This window comes from Dromaius novaehollandiae, chromosome Z, assembly GCF_036370855.1.
Source record: "Dromaius novaehollandiae isolate bDroNov1 chromosome Z, bDroNov1.hap1, whole genome shotgun sequence".
Classification (NCBI taxonomy): domain Eukaryota; kingdom Metazoa; phylum Chordata; class Aves; order Casuariiformes; family Dromaiidae; genus Dromaius; species Dromaius novaehollandiae.
Window position 1 is genome coordinate 7,527,988 of NC_088132.1, and position 18,865 is coordinate 7,546,852.

Sequence of the window (18,865 nt, forward strand, 5' to 3'; positions counted from 1 at the left end):
AGAAAAATGATGTAGAATTATACTAGAGAAAAAGATTTTAGATGGGGAAAGACTAGATAAGACAGAAATGCACTGAATTCAATATTATAACTAAAGAACACAAAGACAGATGACAGCTCTGATGGAAATAAGATGAAACAATGTAAGGGAAAAATATGGTCAGTAAGCTGAGGAAATCAAGGGAAAGCAAGTAAGGGATGTTTGAATTATTTAAGTTATTTACTAGATCAATATAGTAATTTTTTATATACCCATTGGTGATGATAAAAGCTATGATAAATAACCGTAAGTTTATTCCATCTATTAATCTCCTTCCACTATCTTGCTTTTGCCTAGAAATTTTTTTTAGTTTATTCATTAAGAAGGGGAGAAGTTACAAATCCCTCTTGCTGAACACACTGCTTTAAAAGAACAAACACTATGCCATAACAAAAAGTAAAACATAAAATTGTCTTATGGCTATATACTTTAAAAATCTGAGATTTATTGCAATGTTTATTCATTACTATTAGATTTCTAAATCTCAGAATTTGCTTTAAATAACAGCTACTTTGAAATACGCTGTTTTGAGAATTGCTATTCAAAGTCCCCCCCCACCCCCCAACATTACACTTATCCAAGTCATACAGTCCTGAATCACTGATATATTCAAGATCCAGGACCTTGAAACCCATCTGAACTACCAAATTGAAAGTCAGAAAGGTGGGATGAGATATCGAGCACTTATTTTTAATCCTGACAATTCCAGCTGTAAGTCTTTGGCTTAGTTAGGCACTGAGGGGTCTTTGGAAGCAGACTTTTTTTCAAGTTTCTAGTCATTTATTAATGACACTCTTTCTCTCCCTCAAAGTCCTATGCACTAGGATTCTTAGCAATACTGAAATTAGGATTAGCAAGAGTAAGGGTTAAAACTAAATTCCAGTAAAACATTCAAGGAAAGGACAAAAGCCTTCCAAACTTCTCATAAAAGCTGCAAAATGTGGCATTTTCAGAATCTAAATTTTGTGATGCTAAATGGAAGTTTTCCTTTTTAAGTTCAAAACTTTTCAGAAGGTTTACCAGTGTGACAATAAGCAGTAATGAGCCGGTCCTAATAAAGTCTCCAAACCACTTGGTTTTTTTCCATACTTATTACACATAGTCTACTAACAGGTGAGGCATACATGGGATCTGAATAAGGACATGCAATGATGGATGAAGATAGAAGTTAACCAGTATATGTCAAAAAAGAAAAAAAGATACAGAGCTTAAGAATGTTTAAGATACAGACAAGAAGAGTCTGGCCTTCTTTTTGAACTTTGCTATTGTAAAGCATTTCAGATCCATTTTTTGTGGCACACAAGAATTCCCACAATAAACATTCAGCAAATTTTTAAAAACCCAGTTCATTAATTGCTCAGAAAAAAGCTATCCCCTTCCTCTAGATTTTCCACTTCAGATTTTGATTTTAATTCTGCATAACCTATTCAGTTTAGTTTAATCTGTGAAATAGAAGACAGCAAAAATATTGAATGCTAAGTCCTCAAAGCTGGGACAGCTTCCAAGCCATATCAGGTTGCTCAGGACCTTGTCTCTGCAAATTCTCCCCATCCCTCTTAAAAACAAAAGCTAAACATAACTTTCATTTTCTGAATAACCTGCTTAGCAGTTTAGCAAATAGCAGTAAATTTCATACATCTGACATCAATACTGGTATTTTCAGTACAGTTCTTCACAGAAGATCGAGGACAGTTTCTAATGCAGGCCAAATTCAGTTAAATAATAATCTTACTAAATTTAATCAGCTAAACACGAACTCTGAGCAATGGATTTTCCTTTCTGTTTAACCTATTAATATGAAAAGAAAGGTACTGAGACTAAACAGGAACATCAACATCACGCATGAGTTCAAGACAACTGGTCACTTGAAATAGTCAGAAATGTTGCCCCATCTTCAATTTGGCCATTAAAGAGGAAAGGAAGAACTGTTGGGGAGACAGATACCAATTCAGGAGTTTTTTCCCCCCCACAAACTAGTTTCAGATGTTTGTAAAACCATTCTGTCAGGATACGGCTGCATTAAAAATGTGACAATCTGTCTTGACGAGAGAAACCTTCTGCATGACTAGCATACCACTGAATATCAAGAAAAAAATCTAAATAATAAATCTGCATAGCTTATTTTAGTAGTGATCTTCAGTTAAAAAAAGCAAACATCTCAGAAGAGTTACTGCTACTGAGACCGCAAATACACATTTACCAGCAGAATGACAAAGTTGGTGGAGATTTAGCTTTTATGCATACTTTTGATTTGCTGATCAAAGTAAGCCCCACAACCTCAAAAAGTGTCAGCTTACTGTTTCTTACTACAGACTGCAAGAATCATTACTCTCAGAATTCTGTATCTATTTGCTCTGAAAATTCTCTTTTCTACCTAATAAATTTGCTGGTCTTTATTTCAAGATTGTTCATCACAACTCTGTGTGCATTTTATGCAGATTACATCCACAATTGCATGCAGTTGGCCTATTTGTTTCTAACTGCCCACCTACATTTGTGAGCATGTTTTACATCTACAATTTTCTTGCTACATTTTCTGATACATAATTTTTTCACTTAAAAATGCCCTTTGTACTCAGAAACACGCTTTTGCAAGACCTTTTTCTAAAGAAAAAAAAACTACCGAAAAGATTACATTATTAGAACATTCAACATTTAAATGAAACCTGATTTTGTCCTCAATTTTAATTGTAAACTACATGTAGAAGGACTACTGCCTGTGTATTTATTACAGCTGTTCTACTCAGAACAACAGCATTTCACAAAGACTATTCATTTTCCCAGTGCCCAAAAATTCAAAACATTCTGTCCTCCTCCAGCTTACCACTTCTCCTCAGAGTCTTGGATCCTGTTTACAGATTCACAGATTTCTTGTAATGAGAGATCATTACAATTACTACAGTCTATATAACATGCTAAAACAGACCAAACTTTACTTTCTACAACAATCTTCTCTCTTTGGTCTACAGAATAGTTTAGAAAGACATCCAGTATTGACTTAAATTTCAAGTGATAGAAAAAATATTCCAAATCTTCAGGTAATCCTTGTCCCAAAGGTTAATTATCTTCATTAAGTCAGATGTAGATATCTAATATGGTCTGAATTTGTCCGATTTAAACTTGCAAGCATGAAATCCATTGCACTTTTTTGCTAGACATAGAAGTCACTTATTACAAGCCTCTTTACCTACTGGAAATGTTCAGATTGATCATAGACATCCTTTAATTCTCTCCCTGAGAGAATAAATACTTGAGTTTAACATTCTCAAGGCAAAAGCACAAGTCTTCCAAGTCGCAAATCACTCACGTATGTGCTTTCTAAACAAGGCAGAATTTTCCAACTTCTTTCTGAAGTGCGGACATAAGAATAGAATACAATACTATTACAAAGCTCTCACCTAATTCATTAGCAAAGGTGGTACAGCTTTTCTTTTAATATGCCCCTGGTTATGAATGCAGGTAGTACATTCCATCTCATGACTAAAGTATATGAGAACTCACATTTAAGTCTGCCATGACAACTTAAACTCCCTTCAGAATTACTGCTTTGTATAATAGAGTCTCATACCATCTACACAAAAACTACACTGCTCCTAGACATATGATGTTATTGGCTGTGTCAAAATCCATGCTGTAGAAATAAACCCACTCTGCTGAGCATGCTGACCAACATTTGTAATTTACCTGTTTGTTATTTATGGCTAAACCTCAATGCTACCTGCAAATTCTGTCAGCACTGATCTTACATTTTTTTCCAGATCTCTGACAAATATATTGAACAACACTGAACCAAGAATATAGTTGTACCGAAAATACAGTTTACCTAGAAATATCCCTAACTGGATGTTGATCCTTTATTTACATTTTTTTATAATCTGCCACTTAACTAGCTAAATGGAATCTGTTTAATACAGGTTATATTGGTTTCACTTAGTGTTATTTCTCTCCTAAATTGAAGTGTCATAGAGAAGCAAGCCAAATGCATTCTGTAAGTCTACCTGGCAGACAAAGTTGTGCCTATCGTTACTACCACTAGCTTTACTGTAGCATACAGAGGTCCTACATATGGGCCAGAATCCACTCTCATAACTACTGTACAAATACACAATACAACAACACTCTAAGAGATCAACTTAGCTTATGATCTCCTTAAAAAGAGTAGATCATAACTGTTGTCGAACAGTCTTGTTTGACAAGACTGTTTTTTCCATAAAACCATTCTGAATCACCCAAATTATACACACAGTCCAATGGAATTAAATAATAGTAGTATGTCAACCTTCTCTGATTTTGCCTAGAATCAGTGTCAGGCTGACTGTCATTTCCTGACCCGTGGCCTTTGTTTACACTTTCAAAATAATGGCAGAAATTTAGGATCATCCATTCTCTGGCATTCTGAACTTCCTCAGCTACTTTCCACTGAACTTTTGAATATAACAGCGTTAACTAGTGCATATATTTACCTACTTCAATTGAAGGCCCATAAGCAAATAGACAATGAACAAAAAAGTTTCCAGAGAGCTAGAACTAACAAGATACGATTTCTAATTGACTTGCATCTTATTTAAAATTTTACACAACTGCAATGTAAACACAGCCATCAGACATCAGAGAACCTACAAGGAGATGAATATTATACTAAGTCTTTGGTTTCTAATAGCGCACCAAATTCTAGTGAGCTTTTGTCAGGATTACGAGATTCACAACGCGTCTCACCATGGATACTCAGAGAACTCATGCTGGCTTTTTCCTCTCAGTACAGGCATTGATAGTCTCACTCTCTCTTACTGCATTGCCTATTTTCTCAAAACTTGTAGGAATATGATTGTGTTAGAGATTCCTAATCCCCTGGTAAGTCAGATTGAAAGTATCCAATAGTTTGAAAGGCTATTAAGAAAGTAAGCTTTTTATCTTAGAAATCTACATTTAGAGGAGAAGTTACTAGGTCACTAGATGAGACCTTCCCCAACATGTGTAGGAGGAGACTCTTCTGCTCACCCTCTTCTGTGAGAAAATAATCAGGAAAGAAGAAAAGGGAGGCATAAAGGCAAATAAAACTGAAAAAGTTCAACAATAATATAAAATAGGATATATACAATTTTTTTCCCTACTTCTTTAAAAAGCATGCTTAGATTACAGCTCCAGGATTCTCTGTTTACCTTGTACAACTTGCAGACATATGCCAAAAAGAGAGCACGGATCCGCGGTCTTTAGCCTGCTGCAGCTGTTAGTAACATTATTTGTTGCAGAGCAAGACAATTCCAAAGTCAGGTCTCAGCAAATACAGAAAAGAATAAAGCAATTTACAGCTATCTGTATTTGAAGCATTTGCAACTTATGTTCTTGTATTACCAGCACATTGTATTTAAATTGGACCAGTTTTTATCTTCAGAGTAAATGTTCATTCTAAGGAATAAGTTCATTACAAGAAAACCAGTGTGTCTGAATGAAAAGTCAGTTAAAATCTTGCTCTCAGATAAGCATTTATGCATGCCACTGAAATCAGTGCGAAAAGTTTTATCTGAGGAAGAATTTGTCCCTTCAAAAGTCAGTTCTACTTCACTTAGTTGATACTGGAAAGTCACACAAGTCAGGTAAAGTCATCTTCTGCACCTGTTTTCTCCTCCCACCATTTCTCTTTTTCAGTCTTATAAACATGTAAATTCATCGAACAAGGACCATCTATTAATAGATTCGTACAGAGAGAGGCAAACTAGGGCCCTAATTTCAGTTGGTATCTTCAGGCATTGGTATACAGTAACTAATCATACAATATACAAAACCTTACCTGCTCAACTAATTAATACTACAGTTGTTACCAGTCCAGTTAAATCTCCAACATACTAAGCTGCTTAGAGAAGGCATGTCCTTTTATGTTGCGGGCTAAATGACATAAAGAAGACATGCAGAATTTTTGTGATGAAATGAGTTTCTATTTTCTGAGGTAACAATTTTTGGCAACAACTTGGTTCAGCTCTTGGCCAAACATGATAAATATTAAAGGAGGTCACTCCAGGTTTGCTTGGATTCTTCTCTCTTACCATTCCTTCATCATACATTTAAGACAGGTCATATTCTAATGCATTTACATTTATGATAGCCACATAATATCAGAAAAAACTATTTATTTTATAAATGTGAACTGCAACCTATAACCACGTATTTGCCCCAAGCACAGACTTTGATCCAAAAGGATCAGCTTCTTTCTAGTACATGACTGATGAGCACTCCAGACAGCAAGGGGATTAAGTTATTCCCCTCACCCTCTGATACTGTAGTTTATCCTTTCCAAACAAGACAGAAAGGAAATAACTGGAAAATCGTTCCATGTTACTTATGATTCTTTGGGGCACAAAGGGGACCCAAAATCATATTGCATGCACAGTATGTATAAACCTTGACTATGTTGGTCCATTGGACTCTGAGGTGGGCCCATTCCAGGGTGAGGAGGTCGCATACTCTTCATGGAGCTACAATGAACGTCTTCAACCATTCCTTTTTCATGCAAGCCATCAATGGTCTGTGAAAACAAAATAAATATTTATACAGAGATAACATTTAAAAACTTAAGGGACTTTAACTCAGAATTTACACATGTACATAAAGAAAATAAAAAACATCTCTTAACACTCTTTCAAAGTAAATACAATGGGAAACTTCATCCCCAGAATCAGACATTTTGGAAAGCAAAGCACTGCAAGGCTTGCAGTGTTCTCTGTTCCTTCCTTCTCCCCGTCCCTTATGTGCTTTGGGCAATGCCAGGGAGGCAAACTGTCCAAATGCAAACACATGAACTGTACTGGCCTCATATTACAAAACAGTGTAACACACACCAAGTCATGAAGGTACAGCTTGCGGCTTTGCCTGAGTTATTTTTAACCCAAACTTTGCCCTTCCAGTCACTGTTCTACTGGAATGCTCCAAACACTGTTTCTCTTCAAACATAAAGGTTCCACTGCAGGAGGTAGCCTCTTTGTAGGCAAAAAACAGGGAAAGGCACCAGGAGAAAGGAAGACTTGGTTCTGTTCAAATACTTGCCCCCTACAGTCACTGTTACCTCATTCACTCCTCAAAAACTACAATCTCAATGGTATTTGAAAGGCAAAAGAGGGCCAAGTGCCTCCTTAAGAAAGTGAAGAGAAGGCAACTTGGGGTCAGAAAGATATGCTGAAGGCATGGAAGGCAATGGAAAAGGCTCCCAACAGAAACTGCAGGAATCTAGATGTGAAAATAGGTGAAAAGTAACATCAGAATGAAAAGAGGTCTTAAGAAAACCAAAAATGTATACCTGAAAGCAAAAATTCCATCAGGTCCCTAACCACGAGAGAGATTCTGCTCATTAACTACTGACATAGAATGTCTGCAAGGGTTTGTACGAGGAAGAAAAAGGCTGACACCATTCCCTTCACTTCTCCCTACTAAAATCTGCAACTCTGCTCCTCTTTGTAATACATACATGCATGTATACTAAATATTAGCTGTTCTTGCAAGACCTACTGTGAACACAGACTGCTGTATCTTCATGCACACCTATTTATTGAGAACTCTTTTTAAAAAAAAAGATAGAGACTTAGGAAAACTTATTCCAATGGAAAACACAGTCAATAAATAGAAAGCATGTAAAAGAAGCTACATGAAGATATAAAAAAAGAGACTGTTGCATTTCTTCTGTTTGAGCAATCTGTTGTACATGAATCAATTTAAACAGAACTAAACATTAGTCATTCTTTCTATGCACAGAGGGGAAAAAAATTCTAAATTTTAATTTATAAATCCTTCATGTAATTTTCCCACTTTCCATTGGAATAATAAGAAATAAAATATCTGTAAACATTTGTTTCTTTGGCTTAATGGTGCTTCTGAAAGATTTTACCAGTATGATTTTTTCCTTATCAGAAACTCTAGGCTAAAATGAAAGAAGTTACACAAAAGCAACATGTATTTCTTACTTTTCACGAAATCATTTAGTTTTCAAGACAATAAGAAAAAATTTATGAAAAGAACTTGTATCAGTAAAAAAAAAAAAAATCTGTTATTTGAGAAGCTATGTTTGATTACAAAAGCTTGGGGTATGGATTAGAGATGTAGAAATAGGTAATTAATTTACACATGGAAAGTAGGTTGACTGTGCAGACCAAGTAAAACGCAATGCCCTTTTCCGAAGCAGGAAGACCACTCCCTCTTCCTTCACCTTTACTTACAGAGGCAACCAACACTGTACACACAGTTCACATGTAACTGCCAAGAGCTAGAGGCTAAGGAGTAAAACATCAGTAAAGCAGATACATCTGCACCTTATTTCATCACGGTACGTGTCCAGGACCAAATCTTTAGAGCCTCCAAGAGGAAGCAGAGATTGTGCAGAAGACTGGACCTCCTTTCTAGAGCAGAAGACTCTGATAGTGTACACATCTGTGGTGTCACTGCAGGGATGGGTGTCACTGCACTGGTGGACAGCAGCAGTGAACCCTCTGTGGATGTGGGCAGCTCTGAACAGACTAAGATGTGACACAGCACACAGAGCCAGGGCACAAGAGCAGTAGCACATGGAAGACAGAGGCGGGGGGCTGACATTAACAAAGAGCACCAGTGAAGAGTAAGAGCAGCAGTGAAGAGGAAAGCAAATGCATGGGTAGAATTACCTTTTCAAAAAGAGAATTAAAAAGAAAAAACAAACAGAAACTAAAGAATAAAGATCTGTGGTGATACAGAGAAACTTTAATTGGAGGAATTCTTCTGTGGGAAGACTTGAATAAAAGAAAAGTTTTCTTTTTTTTTCTTTTAGAGAAATATTTCAAATAAACAAAACCTCTAGTCAATTGAAATGTTTCAAGCCTAATCGGAGGGAGCCTAAATAAAAAGGGCTTGCTTCTATTTGTTTGCAGAAATTATGCTGTGAGAAACTGAAAGTGCAATTCATTAGAAACAGATTAATCAATTAAACCTTTTCTAATCTGTTTTTACTGGCAAAGCTACGAAAGATAAATATGGCATAAATTTCTCCATTTAAGGATAAAAATTTTTTTAATGATTATAATGCTGCTAACTTACGCAGAGGGCTTTGTGCTTCCAAATGTACTTTTAACTTGATAGCACCTCTGCTGTCCATGAAAAAAGCCCTATTAAATAGAGGAGACAACTCAGCAGAGGACTATAAAAATTGAAAAATGATTATTTTTCATAACCTCTTTGAACCACTGTATAGTTACAGAGTTGGATGATAACATTAACTCTACAGAACTGGTTAAAAAAAATGCAACTCAACAGAAAGGACCTTACATCCATGCAATTTCTGTAAATCCTTCTGTCCTGTATAAATTATTAAAGGTGTCTTCCTCAAAGACATCGTTGGCATGAGAAATATAACATGTAACACCAAAACAGCACCACTGTTGTGAGGTTCTCTTCTTTTCTTTTGGTATTCTCATAGAACAGAAGGGAAATACAAAGTTGAGACATAGTCAATCTTGGGTATACATCACTATTTTCCATTGTTCCATGTAAGTAAGAATTGGTGTGGAATAGGCTTACTGCAGAACAGTGCTTCCAGAAATCACAAGGGATGCCCTTAACTATATGCAAGCCCATACTTACAGAGCTGGCATTTTAAGTAGTGCCTAAAGTACAGTGAACATTTTAACTACACCACTTTTGCTCTTCATTTAGGAATTAAGGTCTTCTCACAAACTGCATTAAATCACTATTTGATCTATTTCTACGAAAACTATGAGATTAAGGTGTCTTTTTTTGCTTTCTGCTTCCTTCCTCCTTTAAAAAAAATTAAGACCACTGGCCCTGAAATCAGAGACAATAAGCTAAATATAAAACTAGATTTATTCTAGATCATGCATCCTCTATACAAACAATGAAACATTCTATAGACCACATGGCAGTCTGTCATCACGTAACTGCGCAGTATAACTGAGAGCATAACTAATGGACAATGGGACTGACCCTGGTTGCCCTTGCGGTAGAGACTTGGCCAACAATCCTGTTTATCATATATAAATCACTAAAAGGTAGGTTTTTTTCTAGGGCCCTGCTAATTTTTCAATTAAGTAAACAAATACAACACAGGTAATGCTGGAAACATATCTGCTTGATAGAAAGGTGTTACTTTCAGGACTAAAACAGCACCTTAAGGTACATAAAATGTCTAATGTGCACAGATCTATTAACTAATGAAGAAAGGGGAAAACATTTGCTTTTTGTTTTAATGGAACATTTGAGTGAACAAATAATACATAAAAATAGGGGGGTTGTTGTTTTTTTGTTTTTAACTTTTTACTGTCATTCAATTTTAGCAAAATATTATGATGTCACAGGCAGTATTATTAATTTTTCCAGAGTCAGTAATCATTTACAGTACACTCCACTATAAATTCACAAAAGAAGTCACTATGTTTCAGGTTATGATTAAACAGAAGAGAAAATAAACCCAGAGCTCACAGTACTCTTTCCCTCCCTCAAATAAGAACCATGAAAATTAAATACATATATTGTTGTCATAACTAAGAGTTAATTAGTTAAAGTCATGTGGCCCAGCTGCTAAGCACATACAGACAGCTGAATCAGCCCAGACTAAAACCATCTATCTTTATGATATGCCTCCAAAAGGGCCCTCTGTAAGTAGATGCTCAGGAAGAATAACATTAGGGCAACCACATAACAATGCTTCCCTCAACTATCTTTGTGGCTTCCAAGTATTTTCAGCTCAGAAGACTTTTAGGCTGTTATGGTTTGTCCCCTCCCAACAGACTTCTACGTATGTCTCCTTGAACTACTAGAGCTGTCTCACAGCCACAGCATACTTCAGTAAAAATTAGAATTCTAATGATTCTCCTGACAATTTGATTGGCAAGTCTAAAGATTACTTCAGAAAGTAGCAAGAAAGATGGTTAACTTATTGCTTCTGTCATAACTGTAAAGTTGTATAAATCAATAGTAAACTCTCCCATGGACCAGTTTTCTGGTTGCCATCTGAATACAGAGTCTTTAACTTAAAAATTGAATGTTAAGTAAACAAACTGTGGGAGTTATGATTTACTAATATCAACTTATCTCAGTCAGTTCTCTTTTATACTTCTGCATACTTCAGATTTTTTTAATTCTATATGCATCATATAATTCTTTGTAATCCAGTCAAATATACAATATAGAATGAAGGCCTTTCTCTGTTTAGTTTGTGAATTTTAATGTGAGAATCACATCACATTGCATATATATGCAGATATACACATACCCTACAAGTAATTGCGTAACTGGAGCATATTTTGCCCAATCTCCCAATTTTGTCATGTGTTCTCATTAGAAAAAAAGAGTGTACAGTCTTCCATCATGACTTAAAAGTTCAAACTGCTTTACATAACACTAGGCAGAAAGAAAGTAATAATCTAGTCAAACTGTAAACTGCAGGTGGCTGACCACTTTTTGAATTACATGGAACAACACTCAAGACTATTTGCAAAATATTCTAAAGGTTCTTGAACAGACCATTCCCCTTGCCTTTCCCTCAGTTGTCACAATTCACTATTTGTGGAGTTGCACAAGAAAAGAGACCAAGAAACTGATCTAACATAAAATATTAGCCAAGAAAAAAATACTTTTTTTTCCACATTATCAGTTCAACAGACCCATTTTGTGTCTTGCATGCTCTCTCTCTCATGCTCCTGCGTGCTCTCTCTCACACGCACACACACAACCAAATGAAGCAGAAGCCCAGAGGACAACAAGCACATTCAAACTAACATTGCTACTGAAAAGAAATACTTGTGAAATTACAGTCTTAATGTCATTCTCACAATCGCAGGACAGAAGAGGGAAAGTAATTTTGCTCCAGCTATACTGACTGGTCACCTTTGAGTCAGCTATCCAGACTCAGTCATGGTACATTTTTCAAAACATTTCAGTGCCTTGCAACATTACAATGGGAGAAGTTCTACTCTGGTTCACAGAATGTCTCAGATGCTCCTAGACTCTCTAGAAGAACTTTGTAGGACGATATTTCTTGTTCTTTTTCTAATGCTGACATAGCATACATCTGGTAAGGAACACACAAGGTAAATCAGGATATAGCAGTCAAAGATATACTGTATGGAGTATTCAGCTGCTCTACTGCAAAGTTCATGGCGCTGCCTTCCTTTTGTGCAGCTATAGAATCTCTCGAAACAGCAAGAACTGATAGAGTTGAAGGATGTAAACCCTGGTTGTCTGTGGAGTCTTAGTATTCACCAGACTACCGGCATCTTGGACCATAATTGACTCTGTAAACAAGGAAATGCCAGTTCAAAATGTCTAATCTGGCTAGCAGCTAAATTAGATGCTTCAAGAGTCACATGCAAAATTTTAAGTACTGAATGTGCTGACCTCTCAGAGATTACAATCTCAACTGTTCATCACAAAGGGGGAGCAGGACCATGGTTCCCCACCACCTCAGCTGTCTTTGTGCTATCAAAAGTTTTAATGATATCGTTTTTCATGCAAAAGATAATAGTATTGTGTCCTCACTGACTGGACACAACAATCATTGTTTTAATGACTTAAGCTAATACGGATATGAAAGCAGCAACTTGAAGAAGTTGCCAATTCAGAAGGAGAAAAATTAAAATCCTTTTAAAACTTAAAAAAAATACTTTAAAGTTCTTTTTTATTATTATTTGAAGTTTTCTACATGTGCTTATAACAATACCAAGTAGCACCAAAAGCAGTTACCAAAATATTCTTGGCTGTCTAAGCTGTTATTCAGTATTTCTGTGAGTGAAATTAAAATTACCATAAATTGTAAACCTTTGCTTCACAGTCAAATAAGATGCAAATATTTAATAGAATGTTCTCAAAGAAATATTCTAGACAGAAAAATACTTCCTCAAAGCAATTGACAGTGACGATTGTCTAAGCACACACATAACTTTAAGCATATAACAACACCTGAAGCCAGATTATTCACATGCTCTAAATTGCATAGTTTTAGATTCCTTAGTGAGATGGAGCCTATGTAAATTGATTTGGAAACAAACTTTTTCCATCAACATGGAAGATTAAACAGATTTGTAAACACAAGCATTTTAAGGCGTAAAATAATTTTTAAAAGATCAATTTTCATGCAAACCAAAAAAAAAAAACCCATAAAATATGCGATATGGTAGCAAGATGTTTCCAAACAGACCACAAGAAAAAAAAAAAACTCACAAGAACATTCATTTAATTACAAAGAACAGTTATTAGAATAGTCTTATAGTACTTCAAATTTATTCTCTAGCAAGGCCTATCCTATTGAAAAGTGCACAGGTGACAAGTGAAGATTTGTAAAATTGCTAACTCTGTAGTTCAAACTGGTCTACTAAAAACAAGCAAGCAGTGTTTAGTCTGACATATACATTATCTTTAGTAATAAAGATAGAATTAAGATCGTAGCTGCACTTTTGCAGGTGATATATGAAGAGGAATAGGTCTTCCACAGGTCTAAATGTAGTATAAGTATGCTTTTTATCAACGGAGTAAACTCTACGGGAAAAAGGTTCACTTGTAAAAAAGCTATTACCTTATGCATTTGATGCATGCCTTCCTGTGGATAATCAGTAGGCCCCATTGTCGGCATTGGGTGCGGGACACTGGGTGGACCAGGACTTGGCCCCATCATGCTGTGTACTGAGCCAGGAGACGGCCCTGGTCCTGGGCTAGGTCCTAGAATCGGTCCAGGTGAAGGTCCTGGTCCAGGGGAAGGACCAGGATGAGGCATGGCGCCAGGGTCTGTAGGCGTGGACATCTATTTTCTGTCTCCTTTTCAATTAGCAGAATAGCTCTAATAACAAAACAAAATGAAAACAGAATTTCTATGTGACATTAGGGGCATTAAAAAAATAAAAGTAACAAAGAAAATCTGCTGATAAGCATTACACACACACACACAATCTGTCATCAGCAGAAAATGCTTAAGTGATCCCTAACACAACACATTAGTATGTCCATCCTTCAAAAAGCCCCCTAGAAGGATCAAGGAATTTGATAGTTCAGTCAGCTTCTGGATATTTATATATCTTTCGTAGAACAAAGTAGTTTCTAGGCTAAGAGAAGCATCTGCCAGAGAATATAAATTCAGCTGAATTGCAATCATCAAATTGTATCACAAGGAGTCAAGCACAGTACTCCTAAAGGCACAGAAGACTGCTGGGCATCTTCGCTCACATATGCTTGTTCTGAAATCTCTCCCTAATTCATCAGATATAGTGAAATTCTTATTCATAACATACATAGTAATAAAGCAGAACAAGTATTAAAAATGATTTTAAAACTGTTTTATGACTTTTTAAATTAAATATTTAATTTTGGACCTCTCTGGTTATCTCTGAATGAAATCATATATCAAATGAAATAGACAACAGAAAAGACAAGAGATTGCTTTGGACTGAACCCAGTTATAATTCACTTGAGGGGTTCTGCTGATGTCACAAACCATAAGAATGCAGCTCAAGTGGCTTATAAAATGGTACAAGCTCAGAGAATTAATTATAGGCCTTTACTTGCTGGAAAACCAGCTCTTACTATTTTTTGTTTCTGTGTTCTTAGAAGATCAAACTGAGGCAGGCTACGGACCTGAAGCATTATTCTTCTCCAGCCTTCTAAGCACTTTTATCAGTATCTAACGTTATCAATAAAATCATTATCTAATGTTATCAACAAAACCAGTCATGTTTCTTGGTACTCCCCACTTCCCAGCAGCACCATTTTGATGTGTTTGATCACGTAAAGACCTCATTATCTGAGGAGCCAAAGCAGCAGATAAGTAACCTTATTTAAAAAAAAAAAAACCTGCTCATTTAGATTCCTGAACTGACTCTCTGTAAGGACATGGGAGTCTCAGTGCCAGCACAAGAAAGCAAGTAGGTTCATCACATCCAGCAGTAGCTGACCATTAGATGAGCTCAACCTATTTGTTTTTGGGTTTTTTTTTAATTTATTTTGAGTGTAGTTTTATAATAAGGCTACCTGCCCATGGTTACTTGTCCCACAATAATAAATCCAACAGAATGAAAACCAAGTATTTTTTTTAAAGTGTTCTGTTCTGCAAAATTTTGACAGTATATTCTAAGACCTAAAAGATCTCCCTAACTTGTCCTCTCTCCTTACAGAACTTATAGCAAAACAAAATGTTTCACTTCCAACTTCTGGGTTTATCACGATCCATAGTCAGCAGTAGTTATTTTCTCATATGAGTGAGTAGTGTAAACCTGCTATGAGGCAGCTCATGTGACCCCACATTACAACCCTGCCAACATTCTGGCTAGTAAAGTCAAACTATGAAAGCAATGCTCAAGAAAAACAAAGCACCCTCCCAAGATTCCTACCAAAGCAAAAAGGAGGTCCATTTGCAAGACAAGACACAAAAAAGTGTATTGGTGCTTACTGCTGGCAATCAGGCAATTTAAATTTTATAGAACTGATGATCCTTTTTCTTCCACAAGCAAAAGCAAAAGAGTACTTAGCTATCAGAACCAATATAGCAGACAAAAATGCTACTACATCAAGACCATTTTTGCCTATTTTCCTCCAATTACCCACACATTCCATCATGATCAAAAACTGTTTAATATTGTTTTCCTATAAATTCCCCCTTGTTATATTAGCTGCTATCCTCCTCTGATTCAAGACAAACTAGAACAAGAGCTGTTTAAATCACTTAAAATAAAATACCCTCACCTAAAACAAACTACCTTGGGATCCTGTTTCCTTGCAAGGTAAGGCAGGGTGGTACCTTTAAAGCTTTTCTGTTCAAAACACAAGACAAGGATGAGCACTTGAGTCACTACTTAGTCCCCCACAATCCCACAAAATCACCACAAAAGGAATCGTGTTTTAAAATTATCACAACTGCATACATCATGCCATGGCTTCTTACAATGGGCCAGCAATTTCCCTGCATGAGGGACAAGAGGCATTTCCACAGAGCAAAGAATTTTTACAAAAGATGATTACTATGTTGCAAAATACAGGAGTATGCTAAGACTGCATCCTCATAGCTGAATCTCTCTGTATGCCAGAAGCCAAATTCAGTCAGTTTAACACGGTAAAACCTAGCACCAACACCATTATCAAGAAAAATTTATACAGAACTGCTACGCAATCAATTTTTAAGTACAATAACTACTATCAGTGCATGATATCACATAATGTCATATTTTACAAAATACTTGCCTAAACCTATCTAATAAAATCACTATCAAAATCTCTCCCTCCATGAACCTTTACTTCAAACTTAACTTGTGGTTCTCATAAAAATTTATTGGCCTCAGTTTCCACTTCACTGGTTGCAATTTATATATACATTAAAAGTTCCGGTAAGCAAATTTTAAAGATTTAAAATTCTTTTTAATGGGTTAGCAAGCACCCAAACTGTAAAACACAATCACTACCAGAGCAAATGCTGCACTCCTTACTTCAGATCAAGTCCTTTCATTTTGTTTTTGTTAAGAGCAAATAAATTCACCCAATCTTATGAGAAGGTAATATTATGACTCTTCTTAAACAGATTTGTATTCAGAAATTTTATTTGTCAAAGAACAGCTTTTATGCAAAAAAAAAAAAAGAAGGAAAAGGGAATTTATAAGATTTATACTCAAGAGAATATGAAATATTGGAAAATATTACCTGAACACCTGCCCACAAGTCCTGCTCAAGAACACAGAGTTTTAAAGAGGAGGTGGTTTTCTTTGGCAAAAAGAAAAAACAGCCCCTGCCATAAACCAAAACACATTATACATGACCCTCCTAACTCAGGATCTGTTTACAGAGCAGAACTGCTAAAAAGCTTTTGACTTAGTTTTCATTTGATAAGACTGAGATTGTATAAAAAGCCTGCAAAAATTAGGCAACCGATTCTCATTAAAATTTAGTAAACACTAGATACTTAATTCCTTCAGGCCCTTACAAAAAGTCTCACTAAAGTCAAAGCAAAAATCTACCAATAGACACCAGATGCAGTGGTGACCAGGCTCTAAACATTCATATAGTTTAGGTAAATTCCAGTGCCTATATTCAGATAAGCAATATGTAACCAGATCCCTGTGAAAGTCAGATGTTTGGAGCACTGATTTACTGAGTACCTATTCAGAGTCATGAAAAAGTGTAAACACGTATTTTTAAGGATTGTAACAAAATGAGAAAACAAATTTCTATCACAATGCCCCAAATGATGATGCTGCTGACCCAGATTCTCAGAAGTATTACATACTGTCTATTTGTTTCTCAAGTGTCCAATCCTACAATTTCCTCACAGCTCTCACAGGAGTATTCACATGACTTCCAAAAAGAAACAACTCTTAACTGTAATCCCAAAATGCTGCCTAGATTTACATACATCAGCATCACCAGATTTCTTTCATGAACAGCCTCAAATAGTAGGCCAGATCCTCTTCTCTTAGCTTTGACCACAGAGATGCCTACTATTTTTTTTTCCGTTTTTGCTCCCTCAGATGAAGGCAGATCTTTCTGCCAGACAGAGTATATATCCAAATCAAACCCTTTTTATTTCTTGAGCCCATGCCAGGGAACAAGCAGGGATTGAATCAGTTGTGGTGAATCACAGAGTTCTTCCTGTGGCCCCAGAAATTTTCTCCCACCTCTTCTGGACACACCAGAGCTCAGACAGAAAAAAACTATATATATATATATGTAATTGTCAAGGTGACTTAGGCAGACACAAACACAGAAGGAACCTCAATACCAAGAGCTAAAGAGAAAGACGTATGATCTGACCAAAATGCTTAACTATTTCTGGATGAAAGGATTCAGGATTGTGAATATCTGCATTACAAAGATTTTGAGTATGCTATGAGGACCAGGATAATCCTTAAGCACAAGTGTTCTGCACTTTCACCTTATATACACTCAGAAAGTTTTGTAGATACAGTTATTTCATTGTACAATGGGGTTTCTATTACGTCAACGTTTTGGTGCCCACAGGATCCAAGCATGTTGCACATACTTCTGTATAGAGCTGCTACAAACCCCAAGGTAACAAAGACACGGATTTCCTTCACATGGGGAAAAGTATGCAACATTAGCAGATCCAACACTAAAACAGAAGAGGCAAGAAACTGCCATCACTACTTAGGCATTCAAGACCAGCTGGACACCCCAAAAAATTCAGAGACTGGGGACTGCTTTGGCACAGGGTAGTTACACTGAGCCTAGGAACAGATGGAGCAGTAAGCACTTACAATCCCTGTAGTTGTGTCCCTTCATAATCCAGTATAACTTCTGCCTTTTCCAGACTGAGCCAACCCAAACTAAGTCTCAGCCAGTGTGTTTTCAGCCAGATCCCCTGCTTCGGATAGATAGTGGAAATCAAGGAAACTGCACCATATAGATCTGACGAAAAGGCAGTGTAGACCCAAGTGTCAGCCACATGCTATTAGCAGACTGCAAAGCAGACCACCTTCCCATAACTGTACCTCTACAGGAAGATGGTTAACTACAGCCCACTTCCCCCCCTACCACTTCCAGCTGCAGTCAGGGTTTTGATGGTTTTGAAAAGATACATTGTGAAAGCATGATTCACTGTTACTGGGAAGAGGGTAACTCAGGGTTACCTTTCTTAGGCTATCATAGGAAACACAGAACGACACTGTGAATGATTTGTGGGTTTTGCTTAATATGCTAACAATAACTAAATGAAGATGTGCAAAGTTTAAGAATTGATCAATACAACAGCCCATTATAATTAAAACAAATAACTTAGAATATTTACAAGCAAGTCAGTGCTCTGTATTTTACAGTCCCACAGGACACTGTGCAAAACATTTATTAGGACTTCACTATTGCCATTTCA

General features: G+C 36.3%; 1 protein-coding gene across 5 annotated transcripts in view; it reads right to left on the reverse strand.

The window, feature by feature from the left end:
- SMARCA2 (SWI/SNF related, matrix associated, actin dependent regulator of chromatin, subfamily a, member 2) overlaps positions 1-18,865 on the reverse strand; it is a 122,694-nt gene that overhangs the window by 99,107 nt on the left and 4,722 nt on the right. For 4 of the 5 annotated variants that reach the window (XM_026100512.2, XM_026100510.2, XM_026100511.2 and 1 more), the window contains exons 2-3: positions 13,580-13,840; positions 6,436-6,559 (exon numbers count right to left, since the gene is read on the reverse strand). In XM_026100512.2, coding sequence (XP_025956297.1) covers positions 6,436-6,559; positions 13,580-13,804 — 349 coding nt within the window. In that variant the 5' untranslated portion in view covers positions 13,805-13,840. The remainder of the gene's footprint in view (positions 1-6,435; positions 6,560-13,579; positions 13,841-18,865) is intronic. The other variant, XM_064501868.1, reaches the window with a different exon arrangement.